Consider the following 25832-nt stretch of genomic DNA (forward strand, 5'->3'; position numbering starts at 1 on the left):
GTGAAAATCCTCATGACGGAAATAACAGCTCGAAAAAATATATTGACGTGCAAATTAATTGCACTAAAAAAAAACGCCCCTGGTGTGTAATGGCATCAACACACCAGAATCTGTTGTATTGTGGGTAATGTAGTCGCCAGGTTTAGACAAGGAATAAGCATGTGTGGAATTAAAAAGACGATATCTCGATAAATCGTACATTTTGTTCCTTTTTGTGAAATTGTCCATCTTTAGTCAAATGATATAAATGTGCAATTTCAGTCAGCGGAGTACTCTTTTAGTACCAGCGGGAGTTTTGGCGCCGGTTCAATTCCATTTTCCAGTTTCTGTTTTTCTCCGTGTTCAGAAAACTGCAAAGCCCTGTGGGATACGATAGAAGACACGGTCTTGTGGTCATGTTATCTGTAAGAGAGACAGTCTCTGTTCCCCGCAGCCACTGAAAGCCTGCCGTCATTATCAACCATCAGGCGAACATTACCTTTGAAGTCATTTTAACTTAGTTGGTAGTTGGTAGTCCCTGCAGCATTTAGCACCAAAATACGTCTTGGTTCTCCGTTCTGAATAGCTTGAGTGAATACTCCAGCTTTGATGGATGTTATTTTTCTGTGGCTACATTTCTTTGCTGCACATATTATGCAAGAGAAATATGCTGCATATGTCTTCTTCATATTTATTGAACTCATACATGCCTTATAGCAAATATGAGCAGAATGACCCTGAAATGACAACTGGACTGAGACAGAGACGCTTCTATGTACTCTTGTATTTCTTTTATTTCAACAGAATCATTCAATAGCTAAATAGACATGGACAGTAACCTTGGAAATGTTTATTCACACACACAGTTGTAAATACATTGTGTGTCCTCTGCAGTGTGTGTACCCTTGAACGCCTCAAGCCTTTTGAACTTAGTTGTATTTTGAAGATTTATATGTTGTTCATCTGTGAAACTACAACTACAACAACAACAACAGCAACAACAGCAACAACGCCTTTGAGAGTTGACACAGCGCAGTTATCTTAAAGGAATAACTTAATATTGATAGCCTGCTAAGACCATCTTTTATACAGTATATTGCAGCTTCTTTTGCTTGTCTTGTAGAGAAGCCAAGACTGTCAGCCTTTCGAGTAAAACAAACTTCCTCGACCTCCAGCGGAAATACAGATTGGATGGGTTTTGTAAAAACAAGAAAACTCTCAAAGAATTCTACAACTTTCCAGATGCAAAAGTCATAAAAAGTAGTACGATCTACAACACTGTCTGCAGCAATTAGAGAAAACATATACAAACGACTCCCAGACTGGGCAATGCCGTGATAGCGACCTGTCAATCACAAGGTAGCCACGCCCTAAAGCATACCCTGCTTTATGGTCTAACTGACTCTAAATGGGACCATAATTTACTAAATGAACATCATGTTGTATTGAAGAAGACTTGAAACTAGCGATTGAGACCATAAACTCATGTTTACAATGTTTACTGAGGTAATACATCAAGTGAGAAGTAGGCTCATTTTCTCATAGACTTCTATACAATCAGACTTCTTTTTGCAACCGGAGGAGTCGCCCCCTGCTGGCTGTTAGAAAGAATGCAAGTTTAAGGTACTTCCGCATTGGCTTCACTTTTCAAGCTTCGGTAATTGACAACCTGGGAATGAGAACGGGATGTGGAAGGGCCCATCGGTACAGAGTTACTGTTTTGTCTTGTGTGCCTTTTTTATCAATATATTTTGATCTTTTATTTATTGTCTTTTTTGGTTTAAGTTGGGGGCGTGTTATGTGTCACTGGTGTATTTTGTTTATTTGTGTGATGCTGTGTGTTGCAGGTGGTTGAATAGAAAAAGCTTGAGTGGGTTTAGAGTTGCTATTTTTCCTGCTCACAAGGAAGTGCTAAATTATACTTAATATACCTAAAAACAGCCCTGTTTCAATCTAGTACAATGGTTGGAGGCACTTATGTGCCCACTTTGTTCCATCAGCCGTCCTCTGCACTGCTGACAGCATGGTGTTCACTTCCTTTCGCCTTTCTCCTCAGGAGACAAGGGGCCATTGTGGAGGCAGAGGTTGTTGTTTGGATCCGTCTGGGTGCTCAGAATGATCATTTGTCAGCTGTTTTCCTCTGTTTTTCCCATCTATCTCCCCGTGGGCAGCAGATCTTCACTTTTCTCCATCAATTTTATCTCATGTAAGCTGACTTTTTCTCTCTAAGATACAGAAGGTGCAATGCCCCCTGGGATGTGGCGTCACTCCGAACTTTGCTTCTTTTAGACCAGGGGTGCACACACTTTTTCAGCATGCGAGCTACTTATAAAATGACCAAGTCAAAATGATCTACCTACTATAAAAATGCAAAACATATATTTATTTATAAATATATTGAGTATTCTTTATATGTACAATATATGTTGGTGTACCTTGCATAACTGCATGAACCCATATTGTACAATATAACTCTGTACATTTTTTGTCATTACCTTACTCTGATGACTTGCACTGAATGGAATCAGCCAGGGATGCATAGTCCGGACAGTAGCTGCTGATAGCCAGCCTCAAGCACACTTCCAAATGATCATCAGTCAAGGTGGAACGGTATTTGGACTTAATAATCTTCATGTGGGAAAAGGCTGACTCGCATAAATAAGTGGAGCCGAATAATGCAGTCAAGGAGGTAGCACATTTCCTCATGTTGAGGTACTTTTCCTCTGTGAGTAAGTTCCAGAACTGTCCATGAGCCCTGGACTGAATGTCAGCTTGTAGTGTCAAAATCTCATCCTCCATTCCAGATGAGTTCAGGTGAAACAGTGTTGCAATTTGTTGGCTGACGTCTATTTAAAAAAAAAAAAAAAAAAAAAATTTTTTTTTTTTTAAATGCCATGCGATCTACCCACACTACCTTCGCGATCGACCGGTAGATCGCGATCGACGTATTGGGCACCCCTGTTTTAGACACAGTCAAGTGCTGGAAAATGTTAAAAGTTTTGATTAATTCCCTCAGTAATCTCCGTAACAATATTATTCTCACCAGCAGATGACTCAATGTTGTTTTTTTACAGCCGAAGCATTTGAGCATCATTTAGGGTTATTGTTAATTATGAGTTTTGAGCACATTCTTGCAACATATCAAAAATTATGATGTATTTTCTCAAACAAAAATTCCAAAGAGATAACTTTTACTATACTTCCTTCATCACATGTATGTTACTTTGTGATTATCCACCCACTTGCTCCCTGTGCTACTGCTGCACACCACATCTAGTCTAATCACTGCGGCAGTTAAGGTGTTATCACCATTATCTGTAAGAGGGGAAGCTTCTGTGGCAGCCTGGGCATGTTTTCTGTTTGACAGACTGCCTGTGGAGAGGTGATTCTTCTCTTCTCTGTTTCATTCCTTTGTAAGTTGCGTATCTTTGGGTTTTAGACTGTCTAACCGGAAATCAATTCTTCGCCGCTCCAAAACAGTAGCCTTCACTGTGCTGTCGCCATGGATGGGTCATGGCTGTCACTGGCAACTTTAGAGCAGCGAAGAAGAACTGAGTGCAGGTAGTTTGTCACATGACGATACCAGACAACAACCGTGCGATGCTAGTGGATAGTGTAACGGCAACAGAAGTCAGAGTGAGGAAAAAATGTCAGCTATTTCAGTTTATCACAGTGGAAAATCCACCAAGTAAAATGGCGTGACACTTGTGTTGCAAATTTCAACAGCAGCAATCTTAGAAAACATTTGAAAACGGATCATGTAGCAGCAGCAAACTTTTGAAACTGCATTCCAACTACAAGATAAATTCCACAAAGCGACAAAGATATCATATTTATCACGTTGGTATTGGATCGGTACTCGGTATCGAATGATACAACAAGTTCAGGTATCGGAATCGGTATCGATGAAGATAACATAACAACACCATTCGGGGTCTGACATGTTGATTCCCGTTGATGATGATTCTGTATCTCCTGTGCTCGGGAGAACAGATCCCTGTTATATGGTCTTAGGATGCATTTGTGGGTGTTCCTAAACCAAGCCACCAGATAAAGGGAGATTCATGAAAATTTGAGGTGGATGTGATTCATCAAGAGCCACCTGGGAAAAGCATGTCGTATTTCTTTGTGTGTTGGGAGTTAGTAGCTCCTGCAGAACCCCCACTGGTAGCTTGTGCATACAGTAGGCTTTATTTATGTCAGGCTTGACTTTGGTTATGGTGCCTCTACAGTGCCAGCACTGTTTTCTTTGTGGAAATCACTCCTCTGGTGCCCATGTATTCACTATATTGTCACGCCGTCCCATAGCTGGTAAAATATCTCCTCTTTGAGGCAGAGAGCGCTTTGGTGCCTTCTTCCCCGCCAACAGTTTCAGCTCCACACTTCTTTTGTCTATCATTGAATTGCAGTAAAACAGATTAGGAAAAAAATACACTTAACAACAAGACTCACAATTTAACATTTAATTCTTAAGAAGAAAAAGCTGGAAAAGTAAATAAGTAAACGGAAAAAAAAGAATGGTAAAAAAACAAATTCATTTTTCTCATTGACATAAACAATGTTTAAATATTGTACCCTTTAACTTGAGAACACAAGTCACATTTAAATATATTAATCATAACTATAGGAAGTCATATAGACTGATTGTACACTTATGTTTTAATCTGGGATCTGGTTTATTGTGTTAGTGTCTTATCTGGTAAAGAATGTCTAAAGATATTATTCTTCATCAATCTGCATTTCAATTTTACCTGTTTAAATGCACTCTAATAATTTAATAAGAACTGTTATCGCACCTATTAACACCTTAACTGTTATTTGACTAATCCTAATCAAAATCACAGTAAGCAGACCCAAAACAACAGACCGGTATTACTTGGTAATCTATCAATCACTGGGGCTTTTGCACAATTTAGTCTGATTGATTAATTTGATTAGAATTACAAACACAAATAGTACTCCAGAACAACAAAGTCCTTGCATTTTATATTCATTTTTATTAGTATTTATTTATTTTTGGTATGGACAAGTTGTTTCAGGGCGACCACACATCCAGACTGTCAAAGTAAACTAAACTCCAAATCATGTAAAATCTTTACTCGACTATAAGTACTGCCATATTCTGGTTTTATCAGGAATCAGGTTAAAGTGTGCATGTAAATATCTGGCCCATAATGTGACCAGTGTGCTACCCAACTCCAGCAGTAAACATCTAAATAAAATACATGTGTGGTTCGTCTAATTATATATGTATTTTCCATGTACAGGCTGTACATGACTTTCCAGGAAAAAGTAACATATCAAGCGAAAGTGTATAGCTGTGTTGCGCCAGGGGGGGTTCTAAAAATACCATGTAGTTTCATTTATTTATCTAAGAGCACATGCGATGTATTTGCACTGGGATCCCGTGCAGATGTTGTCCTCCAGGCTAGGAACCTGGACAGAGTGGACACTAGCTACCACATCCTCTTCTTCACGTAGACCATCCTTCAGCAGCTCCCTCAGGACCAGAGTGGCTACAAATACGCAGCTAGCATGAGAAAGTGCTTGAGAGGTGATTAAAGGGCTGTGTGTGTGTGTGTGTGTGTGTGTGTGTGTGTGTGTGTGTGGGCTCATGCGTGCCTGTTTGCGTAATGTTTTTGGTAATCCCCTACACTCTGCAAATTTCATTCACATCTAATCCTTTGTTGCAGCAGATTTTCCTTCACAATGTTTCAGTACAACAAAGCACCGTAATAACAAGGTTTATTTAACTGTGACATGTGAATTAGCTCAATAATTAAGCTTTCTATAACCCATTAATCGAGCTTCCATGGTACGTTTGAATGGTTCCCCATGAAACAGCTTTGGCACATGGCTAATGTGTTCTTGAAAAGCATCTACTCCCGAAGATGCTTCTGAGAACAAACTAGGATGGGTAACTGTTGTTCTTCTCCGTGTTTGGTCTTCATTCTGAAACGCATTGATGGTGATGGTCAGAATTATCTTATGTACCCATTTGTGATTCATGCATTTCCAGTCATGGTTGGCAACGGTGGACTTCAGTTGTACAAGATGTCTGTCACTTGAAAACAAGCATAGAGACAGAGGTGGAATTAATTCCCGCCCTGGTGAAAACAATTCATCACTCTCCATTGACTTTGTACTTTGTACCTTTGATGGTGCATCCATGTCACTTTCGTCTGCTAGCAAACAACAGGCAGATGCCTAAAAGCTGCTGTGTGGTGTGATGCACTACCAACAGTTTAAAGAACCAAGAACTAAGTTTTTATAGGCTGCCGAACTGAAAAACGAAACTGAGGATACGGGCTAGTAGACGTTATAGCATCAGCAGGAAGAATGAGAAAACTGTGGGATCCTGACACTCAGTAAGCCTAATGTTATATGTGCACCAGATTGAATCATTTAACTTTAAAATGAAGCCAACAAAGGGGTACGGTGAATATTCCTGTATTTTTTCATATTGCAATATTTGTAGCAGAATTTTTTTTTTTTGCAACCTCAGATTTTTCCAACATCGTTCAGCCCTAATTTGTACATTAACAGGGATGTAGCACAACATGGAAGTGATAACAGTGCTCTGTTTACTTTAATGTGAAAGTGCAATAAAAATAGGTTGTTGCTAAAAATCAATGAATAATCGTGATAAATAATCGAGATATCAATATTGATCGAAATAATCGTGATTATCATTCTGGCCATAATCGTGCAGCCCTAATCGGTATCGGGACTGAAAAAGTTGGATCGGTGCATCCCTACTATGCAGTAATGTTATTATGTTTGCAAGTGCCTTAGCTAACTACAGTAACTTGATAACACATAGCTAACATTAGCTTGCTAATAGCTAACTTGTCCCATCCCATCATTATTTTAGTTATCATCTGGACCCCCGGTAGACATATGCTGCTAAAATAATGCTGAAATCTAACGTTTTTAGCTAGCTACAGGCAGTTTGTTAGTGTTTCAGCCCTTGGTTACATATTGTAGTGCTGATTCTTTCCCCCTCCATGGTTTTCAGAGTATGACACCTTGTGTTTTGTCTCTATACAGCAACATGAAGCAAAGTATTTTTGATTCTGCCTCAGTTTTTTTTTTTTTTTTCCAAATTTTGAAACGATTTAATCAAAGTAAGGTGAGGTCATGTTTTGTTGGCCTGTATAATTTCCCATGTCTATTCCCTTAATAATGCTACAATGTAATACTGTTTTCATGCTTGAGGAACGAAATAATATCTTTCTGCCCAAGACATATTGCCCTTTCTGTGCCGTGGAGGACGTGAAGAGAAGAATTGACCTCACTTTGACCTTGTTACTCTGGACTGCCTTTAAGTGATCTCCCCGAGGCCCTGATACAGCAGGAGAAGAGTATGGAGAAAATCAAACATAAATCTATCCTCAATCCCCTACCCAATTACAAAAGTCTACCGTGCACAGTTTGTCTCAGCGGTTCTACTGTGGGTCTAATTATTTGCCTGCCCTCTGTCCCAGGTTTTCTGTTTCCAATAGACAGAGAAACTGACCTCACCGTATAGCTATAGGCTCACTGGGTTAGGTTGTTGTTTTACTCCGGTGGCAGTAACTGTAAGTGATAGGCTCCATGCGTGGGTGCACTAATAAAATAAAGATGTTCTCAAGTATCATAATAATAATAATAATAAATAAAAAAAACACTGTAGGGCTGAAATAATGATTCTTTTCTTTAGCAATTCATCTGTTGATTATTTTCTTAATTAATCAATTAAATGTTTGATGTATATATTCAGTTTGCTATCACATAAGATAAATAAAAGCAGTGAGCAGAGTGAGAGGCTGGATCATCATTTTTGCATGAAAAATTATTTAAATGATCGATTGCCAAAATAGTTGCCAATTAACTTTCTGTCAATCAACTTATAGAGTAAGCGACTAATCGTTTCAGCTCTAAACATTACTAATATTTCACAAAAATGCACATTATTTACAACTACACATCAGGTGCGTTGGTGGCGACCCAAGTTCAGGCCCCAATTGTGATGCTTCCTGCCCTATTGCTGGGTTAGCCTCTGTTATTTACGATGGGATACGTTAGGATATGATGCGATGCGGTACGATGCGATGCGATGCGATGCGATGCGATGCGATGCGATGCGATACGATACATGCGGTTTGATACGATACGATAGGATGCGGTAAAATGTGGTGCGATGCGGTACAATGCGGTATGATAGGATAGAATAGGATACAATGGAATAGGATACGATACAATACGATACGATACATTGCGATACGATACAATATGATATGATAGGATGCGATGTGATAGGATGCCATGCAAAAGGATGCGATGCGAAAGGATGCGATGCAATAGGATGCCACGCGATACAATAGGATACAATACGATAGGATAGGATGCGATGCGATGCGATGCAATACGATACGATACGATACGATAGGATAGGATGCGATAGGATACGATACGATACAATATGCTTTATTGTCCCCATAGGGAAATGTGTCTTGGACTCCAATACTGCTCACATGATGTGAGCTGATGATAAGACGGTATGTTGTGTCATTATTTTTGCATATACATATTATTTCATCTGCCTTTATTTATAGCTGATGTATGATGTTGTCATATTCTGTTCATATTTTTAGCTAAATGTGTATTGTCCACTGTGCATGCTTATAAAATACTTCAACAAATATATACAACAATGATTTTAGGCATTAAATAGCTGCAGAAGTCAAGTTGTGGTTGTTGAATGGCTGAAATTGGTTATATCTTGATTCATAGTTTCAGCTAAATGAAAGTCTCTTATTTTACCATTGTTAATAACTTCCTGGAGAACTTCCATGAAGCAATAAAAACATTGAGATATGCTGAGAGCACACACTGGGAGAGTGAACCCTCTCGCTGAATATTAATCCATTCAGAATGAATTAGCATTTAGCATTCTTTTATTCTTCACTCTCACGTGTCTGGCCATCACTGACGGTCTGAAAAAGTCAGAAGTACTCACCCCTCCACCTCCTGCCAAAGAGCAGCTTCACTTTTTCATTAATGAAAAGAACATTTGAAACTTTAATGTGCTAATGCAGCTTCTGCTTTCTGTTTTAACAAGGAGTTCATTTTTAGTGGATGTTCAGTGGTTCGGCAGACAAAATAATGGAAAGAACACCTTGAAATAATGTGTTAGACAGGCATATGCACAGATGGTGATTCATTCAGCTTTGAGCAGACGCGTGATCGTTTTCTACAAGAATACATGTGTTTTTTTAAGAAGGTGTCAAGAAACCTAGAATTACTGGTGCATCAGTCACAAAATCAAAAAACAGTTTCCTATGGCAAGGAGACAAAAATCATGAAAATGTAAGCTGGACTGTATATGACAAAGAGTATACATTGTAAGAATTTAAACAATACCTTAAAGGAACAGTATGTAACATTTCAGGGGATCTATTAGCAAAAATGGAATATAATATTCATAACTATGTTTTCATTAGTGTATAATCACATGAAACTAAGAATCGTTGTGTTTTCGTTAGCTTAGAATGAGCCCTTCATAACTACATAGGGAGCGGGTCCTCTTCACGCAGTCTACAGTAGCCCAGAATGGACAAAACAAACACTGGCTCTGGAGAGACACTTTCACGTTTTTATGTAACCTGAAGGCCACCGTAGTTCCCCGACATGCTTGTGAAACTGCGGTAATAACCGTGGTACTGCCAGCCGCCATCTGACTTCTGCTGCTCCTAAAGTAGTGTTATTATGGTAAGGACCCTCGGTGGCTCACAAGTCTTGGAAAGGGAGGAGTGAGTAGAGGAGTATTCAGTTGGTTGCAATCTGCAACCACACCACTAGATGCTGCCAATCCTACACACTGTACCTTTAATATTAAAAGGTTTATTGAAAATATTTTTTTTCAGTAAAGGGAATACATTTTTGGAATGCCCTACCAACGGAAATAAAAATACAACCTGACCTATAAACGTTTAATGAAACACTGGCTGAAACTAAACCAAACCTGTAATCACTGATTTCTGATTGGGAACCTACATATGCAAATTGATTGTAATGTACGATGTATGTATTATGTGATTTTATTATGATGTGGTATTATGCATTTTAATTTTTTTTCTTGAAAGCCTAACCAGGGACAAGGTCTGCAAATTAGCTCCGGCTAGAAGTCCAACATACATTGCATCGCCTGCACTTCAATTAAGTGTAACAATGCCCACATGTATTGTCCCTGTCAAATACATAAATAAATAAAAAAGAGCATCACAGAGCAATGATGAGGCAGCCAAATGGCTTCTATTCAAGTCACAGTATAGCATAAAACATGGGTGGCTGAGCAGTAGTAGTTTTGTTTGCATTTTGAGAAAGCCAGAATCAGTTTTTAATCTGAAGTGTAGGACTCATTATGTCCCATTTTTGCTCTGCACCTTCACATAATTGCTGAGGACTATGGGTCCGTTTTGCAGGACCTCATGTTCCCTAATTTCCATTAGAAACACAATTTCGTCACAATGTTTCCGTTTCCAGCAATGTAAATAACAATGTCCCAGTGACATCAGACTGAGGACCAGGACCCCATTAACACTGCGAGGCAAATCCAAAACTGTTGTTGCTGATGTCATTATAAATTTGGGCATCTTATGTGGCATCTGACCAAAACATCACTAATTCTTAACAGGATGTTGTGAAGCAAACAGATGTCCACTTTGACATCACGTAAAGGCTGTTCCCCTGCAAAGAGTCCAGAATTTGTATAAAAGAGCCCCTCTCTCTGTCATATTAATTTTTACTTAGGTCTTTCTATTACTGTCCTTTATGGGTAAGTGCAGTGCTTTAAAAGCCCACCCTTAGCACATAAAGCTTTTGGCTTGGGTCTTCTAAGTGTGCCATTAGACTGTTGAGTCTACTTTCATTCTGCAGTACTGTATTTGTTAGTTTCTCCAATTAACCAAATCAAATTTCTTGTGTGTTCACTGTACTGTAAGGAAAAAAATATTCTGAGAGAATTGACTTTTGCCAGTGAAATATTAACGCCGAACCTCTCTATGTAGCTTCTGTACCGACAATGTGTCTGCGCTACACTCCATTTTCACATTTGATCATTTATTGATAGAGCCTGAACTGCAAAATTCAACTTGTGTGTGTGTGTCTGCATGCATGCGTGCGTGTGCATCAATATGCAATATGTAGCAGTAGCTGATGAGCCAAGCCTACGAGGATACACAGATGTTCCTGTAGGAAAAATGCACCAATAATTGATGCTGCTGAAATCACTGAAACTGACAACGTTGTTCCCGCAGACGACAGCGAGAGGAGCATCACCGCTGTCATAATTGGGCTGAGAGACAGATGGTGAGCGAGAAATGATAGGCTGGAGTTTGAAAAGAAGTTAGCTGTCTCCTGTAAAGAATCTATCTTATGCTCGTGTCTCTGTTCAGCCTGATGATCAGATCCGTTGTGTTGCGACGTTCCTGTTGTTCCAGTAAACGGTAACCTACCTGTCATCACTTCCACTTTGCTTGAAACTGGAACGTCTGCAACGGGAACATGGACTCCCTACTTCCAGGGTTCTGACAAGAAACGATAATAATCCCAGCAGTTTCGACTCTTGAGAAAGAGATGGCATGAATTTGCCATAGTGTAAGAAATGATTTATGGTCTAAAGTACTAATATAGTTCAAGCCAGTGATGAAACACAGGGTTCAGAGAGGAAGGTGTGAATACAGAGGTCTTCATTACCATAAAATACCATGCTTTTATCTTCACTATAATGTATGCATGCCACACCCTCTTTTAATTAAAGCAGTATTTTAAACCACATTGTCATGACTCGCTCTTAAACCCCTTCACCATAAGAAAATATTGCTTGTGATTTAGTCTAATGTAGAATATGGCATCAGATAATAATCAACATCTAGTTTATTTATTTGTTGAATTGCATTGGAAACAAATCCGTCACACTTTGGCAGCAGTAAAAATGGACAGCGCAGTGTGTTTCTAGTATTGCTCGACATTTAGCATTATGCCAAAAGGAGTGAAAGTAACATCGGACGTGTGCATGAGAGGAATAACAAAACATGGTGTGGGAAAGGTTAATGAGCCCGGAGGAGTGGAGTGGTCTCTGTCATGTGAGACTTCCCACTTCTCACTCTAGGAGTGAGGCCGCTAACAGAAGAAGAAGAAGATCAGCATTTTAAACATGTGGAGGCTGAACATTCATGAAGACAGATTGTAAGACGTGTTGCATCACACGTGGGGGTGTGAAGACGGGAGAATGAGGTTCGTGATAGTTCAGGGGGGTGAAGCGCTGAAGGTTCCCATATATTGTATGAGATCAACTCATTTTTGCTCACCGCTGACAGGGCGCACACTTGTGGGATTATTGACATGTCTGCGCTTGTTAATAGTGTTTCCTCTGTCCATTACATGTATGTGTGTATTCAAACACATAGAGCAAATTTCTCAGTGTTAATAAGTGTCGATGGGACTCTTTTTAACTTTTTAAATTAAATTAGCATGTTCTAATTTGACTGAATTGTGCCGTTAAATTACTACTACGAGCTGCAAGTTTATTATTATTATTATTATTACTAAACACCCAGCCCAGTCACACTACATAGTATATGAATGACATGGTAGTCGCATTTTGCGTGCAATAAGAACGCCTTTCTTGCTTTTGACATTTGACATTTTGTCATTTGTACGCCATGTAGTCTGTACTGACTGCAATGTAAATACATTTGCATAATTATGCTACGTTCAGAGCAAGTGATGAAGAATAAAAAGTGAAATAGACCGTATATGGTGGGAGGGAGGAGAGGTGGATGGGTCCAACGCACAGGACTTTCAAACTTTCAAAGTGCAATAAACAAGTGCAATATCTCAATCATATATCTTATACTGTATATGTTCTTAATGTGCCTTGTACAAAGTATTTCCTTTTATAATTGTAATATGACTTATTATTTTTAATGGAGCTTCCCAGCAAAAAGCATTTCACACGATTGTACTTGTATAACCGGCGTGACAATAAACATCTTGAATCTTGAATCTTGAATCTGTAGAACGATGGTTGTGTCCCGGTGTTGTTGAGATATTTTGAAGTTACGTTTGTGACGTGTTTTCTGTACTTCTGTTACGTTGTTTCTGGACGTATTTTACTTAGTTTACATACTTATTTTAAGCCCAACCATGATGTTTTTCCAGCCCGTTCACATTCCCAGGGCGTTAAATACCGAGGCTATGTCACGGCCGTCTGTGTTCAGTACCGCCGATATGAAACGCACCAGGCATTCCATTAACTACAATGCAAACCCATCCTCGGCAACAGTGAACGTTCTGAGAAAGTGCACCGGGAGTGTGGTGACATAGTTTAAAGTGTGAAAAAGACACACGGGGTGGGTTGAAGGGCTGGTGGATGGGCCCAACAAACATAAGACTTTCATGCGGGAGACCGCTGTTTGTGTCCCATGCGTCACGTTACAATCAGCTGTTTGTTTGTGTTCCGTGTGTTTTTCCGAAACCTAACTAAGTGGTTTTGTTGCCTAAACCTATAGTGACGCCAAGGGGCGTGACGCCAAAGGGCAAAGCGGCGGTATGTGACGAGTTGGAATGAGAACGTGTTGGTTTTTCCTAAACCTAATTAAGAAGTTTTGTTGCCTAAACCTAACTGCGGCTGTTACTGTAGTTTTGTTTTGCGTGGCGTAAAAATTAGTTCGGGGTGAAACACCTTACCTTGCTCGGCAGCTGGATTCTCGTGATATTAAGAGATCACACGAGTAATGCGTTTGTGTCGCTTGCCAGCGTCCGGACCAATGAGCGTCCTGTGAGGAGCTACTGGTTTAGGTGTGTGCGAGGTGAAACGGAGAGGTAACTGTTCATTCAAAACAACAATGGCGGCTCCTGAAGAGTTGAGCGTAGATGCTGCATTAGCATCAGTTATATCAGAACTGGAGAGTATTTCTTGATCGAAAGAAGAGCGAAGAACGACACTGAAGACTTTTCTCTATGGAAAAGATGTTTTGGCTCTTCTTCTCCTCTCTTCTTTTCACTCGTTTCATTGACAGATGGTTCATCCAATCTAGTATTTTTTGAAAGTGCTTGCCCTTTTCCAAACAGTTTCCAGTGACGGCTTCTCAGACGGTTCTGTGTAACAAACCATCTGTCGCGTCAGGTTACTCAACAGCCCATACTTTAAAGGATATGCATATGTTCATCTTATATATTACAGTTGTTGTAAAACTTGATTTTTATTCACACAGACTTAAATGATCTCTTGCAGGAAAGGAGGCTGTGTGCACACCCGTTCCTTGAGATCTACAGAGAAGGTCAGATCCAGTTCATGGCCCCCTTGGCCCGGCAGGGAGATTTCTACGTGCCTGAAGTCCGACCGGCAGAAAGGAGTCTGTCAGAACAAGAGGAATTGCTCAGTGACTCAGATATCTCAGGTATGTGTACCTCATGCTGTACCGCATTGAACCCCTCATTCAAACTGAGCAGGCAGTCTCATTTAAACACTTGCTCATTGTTTTCTCCATCCATATAAACATCTCTAAATAGGATATATGCAGTGCAACATTTATGATTGTTGGATTAAGTCGCACATTTGGACATCCTGATTCAATCATCCTGATACAATACAATCCTGTTTTCGTTTCTCTAACAAATGGAAACTGAAGAGCTACGTTCAAAAGCATAAAAAAAATAGTTAAGTGTGATGTTTACTGTTTACTGAGTCTCTTTAGCAGCTGAATGCTCCACTATGTTCACCGGCTAGTCATTAACTTTGTCTGTCTGTGGTGCTGAGCTGGTATCGTACAGTGCTTTGAGAGCCTTTTTTTGCTGAAACGAGGTCGATGAGAGCGGTGAGAGTCAACCAAAACATTAAAGTTGCAGGTTATAAAAACCAAAACAATGAGCTGAAAGATGCTAAAACTCTCAGTAGAGCTGAGGGGAACTACACATTCAGGTGATATTGTCTGTGTGGTTTGTCACAATGAGGGACCCCTTCCGCTCCGGTTGACAGTCGTTCCGAGAGCAGGGAGCTCCGTCCCTCCTCGCAGGGAGAGAGCGCACAGCGAGCACTAAGCGAGGTCGGGGCGATGGGAGCTGTAAAGCTCAATCTTCACCCTGGGCCCAGGCCTTTCCAAGTCAGCCCACGGTGCACCACCATGAAGGAAATACGACCGGCGAGAGCCAGCCAGCACCAAGGAGAGTTCCCACGAGGGGATCCTCCCACATCGAGTGGCCATCCATGACCCGCCGAGCAGGGTAAAAATGCACCGCTGTAAAGGAAATTGGTGCGCTGGATTTATAACACAAGAAAAGACGAGAGCGTATTTGCGATATGGAATTTGGTACAATAATCGTTTTATGTCGATTATCTTGTTCTCATAATCGCTGGAAGCCTAATTGAAATTTGATTAATTGCACAGCCTTAAGTTAGTGAACTTATTAGCGTCTTCAGAGAGCTGGTGGTAACTGAAGCGCATTTATAAGGAGAGCCTGCTCAAACTCATTCATTTTGGGATGCAGTGACACTTGTGTCATGAAAAAGAAATGAAAAAAAGCTCCTCTACATGTAATTTTTAAAAAAACACAGGAAAAAAAAACGGAGAAAGAAATGAATGAAAAATAAGGTTATTATATAAACAAATAAACAAAGTATTTCCTTTCCCAAATCCTGGGCTTACATTTTTCCCTTTCCTCTCTCTAAATTGCCTTTGGGAGGTTTGGATGGACGTGGCTCTTCCTGACCCAAACCTCTGGCTCAGGCTGACTCTCGCCCCTCACAACGACGCATTGACCTCAAGCGCATTTATACTTTGCTACGCAGATAATTGCAATCAGACTCAAAAAACGGACCTTGAGACGGGGCAGATAGCGGTTGCAAATGATGAGCAATTCATGGCGCCATCAGCGCCCGCTTATGAATTCACCCCTTAGTCATTTGACCCATTGTTGCTCTAAAAAAATAATTGATTAATGCTGCTTTAATTAAGCATTTTAACAACCACCAAGACCCATTTCAAAGAAGTGATATTGGCAATTAATACCATAAAATTGTATATAAAAAGTTATACCAGGAAGAAAGTTTTCCCCGTCAGTTCTATACAGCCAGCTACTTTCTGATGGCCATTAGAAAAGCTGCATGTTAAGGCTCCTGTGTTTTGACTTCAGCATTCAGCCGTGGGAGTTGCCGCTTGGGTGGGACCCAGGGGAATTGGACCTCGTTTCTACTGCTGTTTTGTTTATGAGCAGCCCCGCGGAAGCAAACTGTGATTGACACCTTCCTAGGTGTTAATGAAAAGCCCAGACACAACAGCTTCTGGTGGAAGTGCGCTGCCACTCACCGAGGGGCCGTCCACAGCTCTACGGACACCATACGGAAAACTTGCTTTCAATATTAAAGATGCACGAGCACTTACTAGTACAAATCTACTTGACATTAATTTATCCTCATGAGACATAAAAGCTTATGGAGGAGTGTTTTCAAGAGTCAATCCTGGTTGAAGAGAGATGAAGCGAGTCTAATCATGAGTTGACGTGGAGTGTGAAAATAAGCCTATATGATGATAACAGCCTCATAGCATCTAATTGCTACAGCTTTGTGGAAGAGGCCATCCTGTTCAATTCAGATCAAATTCAGTACAAGCAGACCATAAGGACACAAATACACGTAAAAATAACCACATAATACTAAACAGAATACACAGGAGACCAGATATTACAGGTCAAATTTCATTTTGAACAACAACACTCATACACCGTTCGTAGCTATACCTACAAAAAGTAATGCACTGTAATTCGTATACATCCCACAAAATCAATTTGTCTGTAATCCATGTACAGTATGTACATAAACGCTGCATAGGGAGGAGGTAAAGGTGGATGGGAGGGTCAAAAAACACATGACTTTGGAAAAAGGTGTTAGTATCCTGTGTGAAACAAGAAGTCAACGTTGATTTATTCGTCACGTCGCTTCCATACTGAAGGTACGCCACTTCTGGAGTTATTTAAACCTAAACCACAACCTTTTCCTAGCCTAACCAAGTAGTTTTGTTGCCTACACATAACCAAGTTGTTTCCTGTGAAGATGGAAGTTTATTTTGAAAAGATTGTATGCATGTAACGAGCAGAAATTGACATGTGCTGCTGGACATTCGTAGGAAAACACACGAAAAATGAGGAATAACTTTTGGTAAGGTATAATACAAACTGTTGTATGCAGACACGTTGAGCCTAGTAGAGCCTGGGTTGTTATTACATTAGGTGAAAAACAAGTCAAGTCAATTTTATTTATATAACCCAATAGCTAATAAACAGAAAATTAATCAGCAACAATTTTAATAATCAATTATTTGTTTAACTCATTTATCAAGTAAACATGCCAAATATTCTCTGTTTCCAGCTCTCAAAAGTGATAATTTGCTACTTTTCTCTGTTTTAAAACATTGCAAATTTAATAACTTTTGAAGACGTCACATTAGACTCTGTGAACTATTTTCAGTCATTTTATTAACTAAATGATTAATGGATCTTTGTACTATTTTGCATAGCAGAAGTTGCATCTGATTATTTTGCTACTAATTGATTTTTTTTTTTTAAAGTCAATTAAGAGATGAGGTTGATTTCCACATCTAAATAAAGTACAGAGTCAGAGAATACAGAAACAGTCTGAGACGCCCAATGCAGTCAAGAATAAGTGAGCCTCCACTGTTTGGTGCAGTGGTGTTTGCACTGAGGAGCACAATGATGGATTTATTCAGGGGGCACACTATCCTGTAGGGATGATGTGAGAGCTGGAGCCAGAAATTTAGTGATGCTCTCCGAAGGTGATGGCCATCCTTAGAAAACGTTTCAGGTCTGCCATCATCCTGATGAGGCTCACCATGTGCTGTTTAGAGACAACTAGGCACAGGTGAGCTCAATCAGTGCTCCTATAACAAGGAGGGGAGGAGGAAGAACATGACTCTGTTTGTCCTGCTACCAGCCAGACAAGTTCCCCTGCCTGCATCCAGTGCATCTAAAATACACCATTTGATGATGTTAAAGGGGAAGCTCATCTAAAATGAAATCCCTTTTTTGGTGGAATTTCCTGGCTCGCACTAAACACAGAAAGATTTCGTTAAGCACAAAAAATGGGTTCAAAGCAAACTTTAACAGAATATTACCCTAACTGTAATTTATTTGTAATCATTGCCTATCCAGAAGTGTTTGAGTGCAATCCTTTGTCAATAATCTCCTTTAAATTGAAAGCAAAATGACTGATTTTGCACTGAAAATGCATTAAAAAAAGCCACCCAACAGATGTTATAACTACTAACTAACTAATTACTTATATTTGTTTGACCCCCTCACACCTACACTAGTGTCACATCTCCACCGGAAACCGTACCTCAAAAGTCTATCTGGATCTCCGTTCTTTGCTACAAAACAGAGTGAAACTGAGTATTGTTGACAAATCATACTGCTTTCCATGTGTCATGGGTGCTGTGCAGAGTGGGAGTGACATTTGGGGTCCATAGCTGTGAATAATAATGTGACAGGCAGCCGTGGTCCTGTCACACTGGGATCAACTCAACCAGGTCAGTGGAGCATTCAGGACACTGGAGGCATCGTTGGTCCCTTCAACCCCCAACCCACCCATCCGCTCCCCCACTACTCCCACATAGCGATCCCGTCTCAGTGACCGGAGCAACCCCCAGCCTCCTCACACAAGGCTCCTCACTCTGTCAGACAGCAGTCTAGAAATCTTCATTCTCTAGCGTAGTTCATATCTGTGTGGAACCACACACAAGTCCCAAGTCTCTGAGTGGATGTATCGCAACATGTCACAAATCTTCCTAATCCAGTCTCTCAGGTCTCTGAATTCTGACCATTTTCTAGGACACGGCATTCAAACATTTTCCTCTCAATGAATAGTTCAACACTTTGGGAAAAACACTTGTTTTACGCTTTTTTTTAGTTAGAGAATATCATTACCAATCTCATATCTGTCCATTGAGTATAAAGCTAGAGTAGCTATTAGCTGAGCTCAGCATAAACACGTGTGCAGCACCTCTACAGCTCACTACATGTTATATTTAGTTGGTTTAATCTGCACACAAACAGAAGTGTAGAAATGATAAGTTGTGTTTTTTTACGGAGAGTAATGTGCTGTAAATATTTCCAAATATTTCTTTGCCTGGTGACTTCCTGGAGTGTTGTCCTGGCCGTGAGGTTGCCATGGAAACAAGCAGAGACTGACCAATTTAAAATACCATATTAATTAGTGTGCTTTAAAAGTAATATATTTAAAAATGTGTCCAGTCAGTCTAACTGCTTCTCCCTGCTTCCAATCTTTATGCTTTAAGCTTCTTCTTTTTTTTTTACCAAAAATATCAAACTATTCCTTAAAAGCTCTGTCAGTTAATAGTTAAGCCTTAGTATGATACTTATCTTCTTGTAAAGTAAGTTTGAGTTTGCACATTAGATCATGCTGAAATTCTGCATCATCTTTCTCCGTTTTATTCCAGTAAAGGATCAACTGTCCCTCAAGACGCATGTAGAGACCGACGCCTGAAGGCACCACTAAACCCCTCCAATCAAGTGCACCGACAATGTTCACCTTTAAAAGAAAATGCAGATGTAATTCCTAATGTGTATCTTCCAATCCAAATGGGATTTTTTCTTCCCCATTGACTGATTACATTTTGCTACTTGCTTTAGGCGTTCAACCAGCAGAGGAAAACCAACACGAGACCAAACGCGTTGCTCTATCGGAGCTCAGTATGCATATTTTTAATTTTATTTCATTTTTCTCCTGGCTCCATGAATCATACGCACATGGTGGTGGGTGTAAATGAATCCGCGAAAGCTTGTGGCTAGAAATATGGGTGGTTTTTTTATTTGAATTTTGAATGCATTTTCATTAATATAGATAGGAGTTAATTGGTGTACATTCTGTTTAGCGCTGCCTTGCATTTTTTTTTCTCATGTATAAAAATCATCATAGTCCACATACTGTATGTAATGTTATTGTCTGGAATAAATAATGCATCATTCAATCTGCTCTGCAGTTTACATGCAATTAGTTTCAATTCTCTCTTGTTCCAGCTCCTCTGTGTGTGTGCTCCATGCTGGCCCCAGTCTCATATTCTCTGTCAACATGAGCTGCAATATCTCTCTCATCTTTTCTAATATCATATTTTGGGCAAAACAACATGAGCCTTTAGTGCATTATAGCACACACAGCAGCAGGCTATAGCACACATAAACATACAGTATGATGATTAAAATCTCAGAGTAATTAATGTTCTGTACTATTTGCATGTTGCTACGTAACACCATTTCCTCTTTTTGTATTTTGCTTGTTGGAAGACTCCGAAGCGTGACATTCAACATGTCTCTGATGCGTATAGTTCTGTTTTCTACCTTTTGAAGTTTAACGAGGAATGAAAAAAAGGTTTTGGTTGACTGCTTGTGAGTTACTGACAAAGTCAGCAGCTGCTTTCACTTTTCTTCATCTCGTTCAATCTTGAAATCTATGTATGACTTTGTTTAGGTTATACAACCGGTGTTCATCTGAATGCCCAGAAGGAAATGTTAAATGGATTTTCAGGGAAATTACAATTGTTGATTGATAATTGGTGATTTCGAACGGTTATAACTTACTTTATGATACAGTCTTTGCTTAAAGATTCATACTTTTTATACATTCTTCCTCAATTTTTAGTTTGTCATTCTGTTAACTGCACAAATCTCAGCCACCTCTGATAATAATTGGTCCTATATCATGATGTATTTCTCGCCTGTAACATGACGATTAGCCTCCTTCTGGCTTCATATGAAAGGTTAGTTCTTGTGTGTGTGTGTCATCATCAGGCTGCCTTAGTGTAAGGAGGAGATATTGATTTGAGAAGAGTGTTATGTGAAAACACTTGCAGCCACACAAAGACAAAAGGTCGACAGAATGGCACACACAGGTATGAAATTGATTCTATTAACCTGCAAAGGAACAAACTAAAAAACACTGAGCAGTCAAGTGGCCGGGCTGCTTGTATGAACCTCGTTCAGCTTACAGCTTTCCAATTAACAACATTTCAGTGTATCTATTTTGAGTTCAGACTTTATGTCGCAGCACAAGGTGTTGCTGCTCATCTCATAGTTCATTAACAACTAGAAAAACATGTGACGAGCCAGATATACAGTTACTATATCCACTCTGTCATGGGAAAAAGGAAAAAAGGATTGAATGTTTCCACATTTATGGTGTTGAACTTTATACAGATTTTCTGGTTCCTTGTTCACTAATCATCCTAAACCGAACTGAATGTGCAATAAGCATTATAAGCATAAGAAGAAAAAAAGAGCTGGATGTGTAAGGGATAATATTAGCATAATTATCATAAGGAAAATTAAACTGCAGTCTTGCACAACATTTAAAGAAACTAACGGTAACACTTCATTTTACAGGTCTGCAAATTTCATGTTAATTAGGTGATAATTAGCAAGTAACCTATTTGAAATTTCTTTTGAATTGCTGCCAAATTACCCCAATATTTACTTCAAAATGTATCAAAATTTATACTTTATTATAAACATTATTTAATAATTATATGATAAAATGGCATATGATCTTTAAAATAGGGCCCTTAGGCTTGAGAAGCGGCTGTGCGCTGCTCTTCATCGGAGGTGGAAAACCAAAACTAATAGATTATTAATTAATTCAAATAAGTTATTTGCTAATTATTATCTATTTATCAGCAGACGTGGAAATAAAACATATCAATTAACTTTGTTTTTTTTCCTGGAAATGTATTAAATAAATTACCAGCTATTGGGAAATAGAGGAATATAATTATTAAATAATGTCTAATGTGTATGATGTATAATGTATAATTATCACCTAATTACCATGACATTTGCGGACCAGTAAAATAAGGTGTTACCGAAACTTCATCCCCATGATGTTTCTTGTGTCCTCCAGTTCGGTAGTTTTTTGGTTTGATTTACCATCAAAGACTGTAGTCCAGTAAACATATAAGTTATGCATCAAAGCTGACAGAGAAGTGGAAACCTGAGAGGCACTGTAAAAGTTCAACATCTCCTAAAGCTGCAGTTGGTAACTTTGAGCAAAAGTTACTTTTATAAAATATTCTGACAGTAGTGCATGAGACAGATAATCTGGGGGAAAAAAATCATGTTCCTCTTTGTCCTCCGATGCTCCTAATGACATTTGTAAGATTTCACCGCGCCCTAAGGAAAATAACCAATCAGAGCCAAGCTGTGTCTAATTCACTGTCATTAGGGAAGCTCACAAACTTCGCTCAAACTGTCAAACTAGGCAGCTCTGATCAAATATGAATCAATATTCTGTTACTGTAATGCCTATTTATCTCCTCAAATGTTTTCAGAAACATCTTGTAGTGTACTGTTTAGCTGTAAAATGAGAAAGACCCGGCTGCCATGTTGAAACCAGTCAAGCACCGCCCACCGGCCGGAGCAAACTTTCTCATGAGGGAAATATCTCGACCACAATTGGATGGATGAAATGAAATTTATTAGAGACATCAATGTCTCTCTCAGGATGAATTGTAACAACGTCGGTGAGCCACTGACTTTTCATCCAGTGCGAGCAAAAAATGTACTTGTTCAATACTTAATGTAATACCTGCATAACTAATGGCATTCCCATGCAGCCTTAGCTGTACTTTATGTTTAGAGCTAACCAGCAAACGTTTGTAAGCTCACATGCTTAACTAGACATGAACATGGTGAACATTATACCTGGTATGGTAAACATAAGCATGTTAACATTGTCTTGTTAGCTGCTAGCGTAGCTGTAGACTCTTCTTGTTTTATGGGCTTGAACGTATTTTAACAATCTTTCTAAATCATATTTGGAAAGATTTGACATTCTGACAATTCATTTGAAGATACATTCAGACATAATGTATGAATACATTTTCCTCCATGCATATGATTTCCAAATAATTGATGAGTCGGGTGTCAAATTGAGCACAATTTGTGGAAGAGATAATAATAGTTATTCTGAATTCTGCAGCTGAAAAAAACATCATGCAGATTTTGGTTGAATCCCAGGACTGGATTTTTGGGCAGCCTCGCCTTTTCTCATGTGGCGTTTGTTTATAGAAGTCCTCTCACCATCTGTCCATCCCCGCCTTTTGTTTTATCGCTGCTCTAGGTGCAGACTCCAACAGTGAATGCAGCTCAGGGAGTGGGGTTCTCCTGTCGGACAGCAGAGAGACGTCCCTGGCGGCGTCCTCATCCCGCTCGGTGCCTATACAGGATCAAGGGGATAGAAACTACAGAGGGAGAAGCTCCGGGGGAAGCTCGTTTAAAGAGCCGGACTGGGAGCAGATCGGTGGACAGCAGGCAGAGAGAGAAGACTCCAACAAGAAGATCCCCCAGGCTCAGGAGTGGTGGGGTGCTGTTGGAGAAGAGGAGTAAAAGTTCAGTGTGAGGCATTAGTTGAAGATGAGAGAGAGCGATTGAAATTCAAGAGGTTGGGAAAGCACAAATTATAAAAGCCTGTCTCACGATGGGTTCATGTCCAAATAATGAAATATTGAGGGGTAGTGATATTCTATATTTTTGTTATTGTGAACAAATCCCATGAAAAGACCAAAACTAACAATGTGTTTCTCAATACGTTCAGACTTCCCTACCCCTGAAAGCCCATTCTTTCTTTCCTTGACTATGACTTGCCCCATAACTGTATGTGATTATCATAAAGTGGGCATGTATGTAAAGGGGAGACTTGTGGGTACCCATAGAACCCATTTTTTATTCACATATCATGAGGTCAGAAGTCAAGGGGACCCCTTTGAAAATGGCCATGCCAGCTTTTCCTCGCCAAATTTCACCGTATGTTTGGAGTGTTATTTAAACCTCCTTCTCAACAAGCTCTCTGGTTTTAAAACTGATCCCACTATAACCTCCATAAGATCGATTGCGTTAAAGAAATGAGTGGCGTTAAAACTAATTTGCGTTATTATGGCGTTAACTTTGACATCCCTTATTAAAATCAGCTCGTTTTTTTTCTCACGGAGAAAACAAACCACTTGAAGTCCGAAGAACTTATTCAGGTAGCCTGAGTTTCTTGAAACATTTCTACAGAAGTGATGATGTTTGTTGATGTATTAGTTAGAAAACGCATTTTACTTGAAAATGTAACTTTAATTTGCTGTACTGAAGTTAACCATTACTTGCATTTCGGACAATATTTTTGTTTGTTAGTGGATTGTTACACAAGCGTACAGGGAAAGGTGTTTCATTCATTAATAACTGACATTGAAATTACTATGAACACATAGACCTCACAAAATGATGTGTACTGTTATTTTTTTTCAATATTGTCTTTGATTGAATATTTGTGTGCCTTGTTAGAAGTGTGTTGTGTTGGCATAATTCTGCTGCTGATGCACGTTTTGATATAAAAATGTACTTAATTTCCAAAGATGATAGTGTGAATAAATGCATAATTACCTTCTCCGTGTCGTCCTCCTGAGCACCTTGAGGACATGATTATGGTGAGTGTGATCAGTCATGGGGAAAGATGACAAGGCAAGTGGGCTGACCATTACTATTAATTTCACTATTACTGAAAGCAAACCCTCTGTGACGCTACCTCTTATTTACACATTCATTCCCGGCTCCTTCGTTTTCTGCTCAGCCGTGTTCAGCCATATTGTGTTATTTTACTTTCTCAACCTTTCTCCCATCTGCTGTCTCTTTGCACAGGCTAATTCCTGTTTGTTTTGTCTCCTTTTGTTCTTTTCTCTCTCTTTCCCTCTGAAATAAATATGGCAGCTGCAGCCTGAAAGACCACCCGATGACCCACACGGCCTATAATGTGTGTCCAGTCGTATCCATATCCTTTATCTTCCGGCAAACGAGATCACACCGAGCTTCCATGCTCACTTTGGAGAGTGCAGGCAGCTCAAAGGCATGTGTGTTATCAAATGAGGGAAAAGCCAGTTTAAAGTAAATAGCCCATTGCATATTCAGAGCTAAAAATGTGTTCATGCAGATTTCCTCTTGGACAGAAATCAGTAATACTTGTAGACAAAGGCTTCTGTCTGTAATAATAAGGCTTTCCTTAAATATAACTGTGGCATTATGTTGTCAGCAGAACTGTCATCCTGCAAAGGCTGTTAAAGCCCAGAAAAAAACTTTCAGAAGAGAGGGTATTTTTATCTAAACTAAAGCTATTCAGTCTTAAAGAATGATTTAAAACACAATACGCATGTAGGTTGAACAACCTACCTTTACATCAATTATAAATACAGAATCATAGTGCATGAATAGACGATACAAACAACCTTCAATACGTACATTCATTCAGCTGTTAATACTGTCCCTGACTGAGGCTCTTGGGTGCTTATCATAGATTGTATATAAGAAGTGGACGTCGTCACCGTGACGTCACCCATTGTTTTTTTTGGACTGCCGTTTTGAAGCTTCGATTTCGGCGTTTTGGCCGTCGCCATCTTGGTTTTTGGCTGCCGCTATGTTGACACTGAAAGGGTTAAAGGTGTCAGACAAAAAAACACGGACAACTCCCAGACCGGACAACGCCTGTCAATCACAAAGTAGCCACGCCTTAAAGTATCCCGTGCTTTATGGTGTATTTGACTCTAAATGGGACCATAATTTACTAAATGTATTGAAGAAGACTTGAAACTAATGATTGAGACCATAAACTCATGTTTACAGTGTTTACTGAGGTAATAAATCAAGTGAGAAGTAGGGTCATTTTCTCATAGACTTCTATACAATCAGACTTCTTTTTGCAACCAGAGGAGTCGCCCCCTGCTGGCTATTAGAAAGAATGCAAGTTTAAGGCA

At 39.5% G+C, this 25832-nt stretch overlaps 2 protein-coding genes across 4 annotated transcripts in view; one reads left to right on the plus strand and one right to left on the minus strand.

Annotated features, from left to right (window-relative positions):
- Window positions 1-25468, plus strand: part of tex264b (testis expressed 264, ER-phagy receptor b) — a 46981-nt gene extending 21513 nt beyond the window's left edge. The window contains exons 3-5 of one of the 3 annotated variants that reach the window (XM_074645413.1): window positions 14261-14426; window positions 23168-23442; window positions 24796-25468. In XM_074645413.1, coding sequence (XP_074501514.1) covers window positions 14261-14426; window positions 23168-23433 — 432 coding nt within the window. In that variant the 3' untranslated portion in view covers window positions 23434-23442; window positions 24796-25468. Of the gene's footprint in view, window positions 1-14260; window positions 14427-23167 lie in introns of all 3 variants that reach the window. The other 2 variants (XM_074645418.1, XM_074645408.1) reach the window with 2 other exon arrangements.
- oxtrb (oxytocin receptor b) overlaps window positions 23559-25832 on the minus strand; it is a 121936-nt gene continuing 119662 nt past the window's right edge. Inside the window, 1 exon segment of the mRNA XM_074645387.1 lies at window positions 23559-23698. The gene's annotated coding sequence lies outside the window, so the exon portion shown is untranslated.

Source organism: Sebastes fasciatus, chromosome 1 (assembly GCF_043250625.1).
Source record: "Sebastes fasciatus isolate fSebFas1 chromosome 1, fSebFas1.pri, whole genome shotgun sequence".
Taxonomy (NCBI): Eukaryota; Metazoa; Chordata; class Actinopteri; order Perciformes; family Sebastidae; genus Sebastes; species Sebastes fasciatus.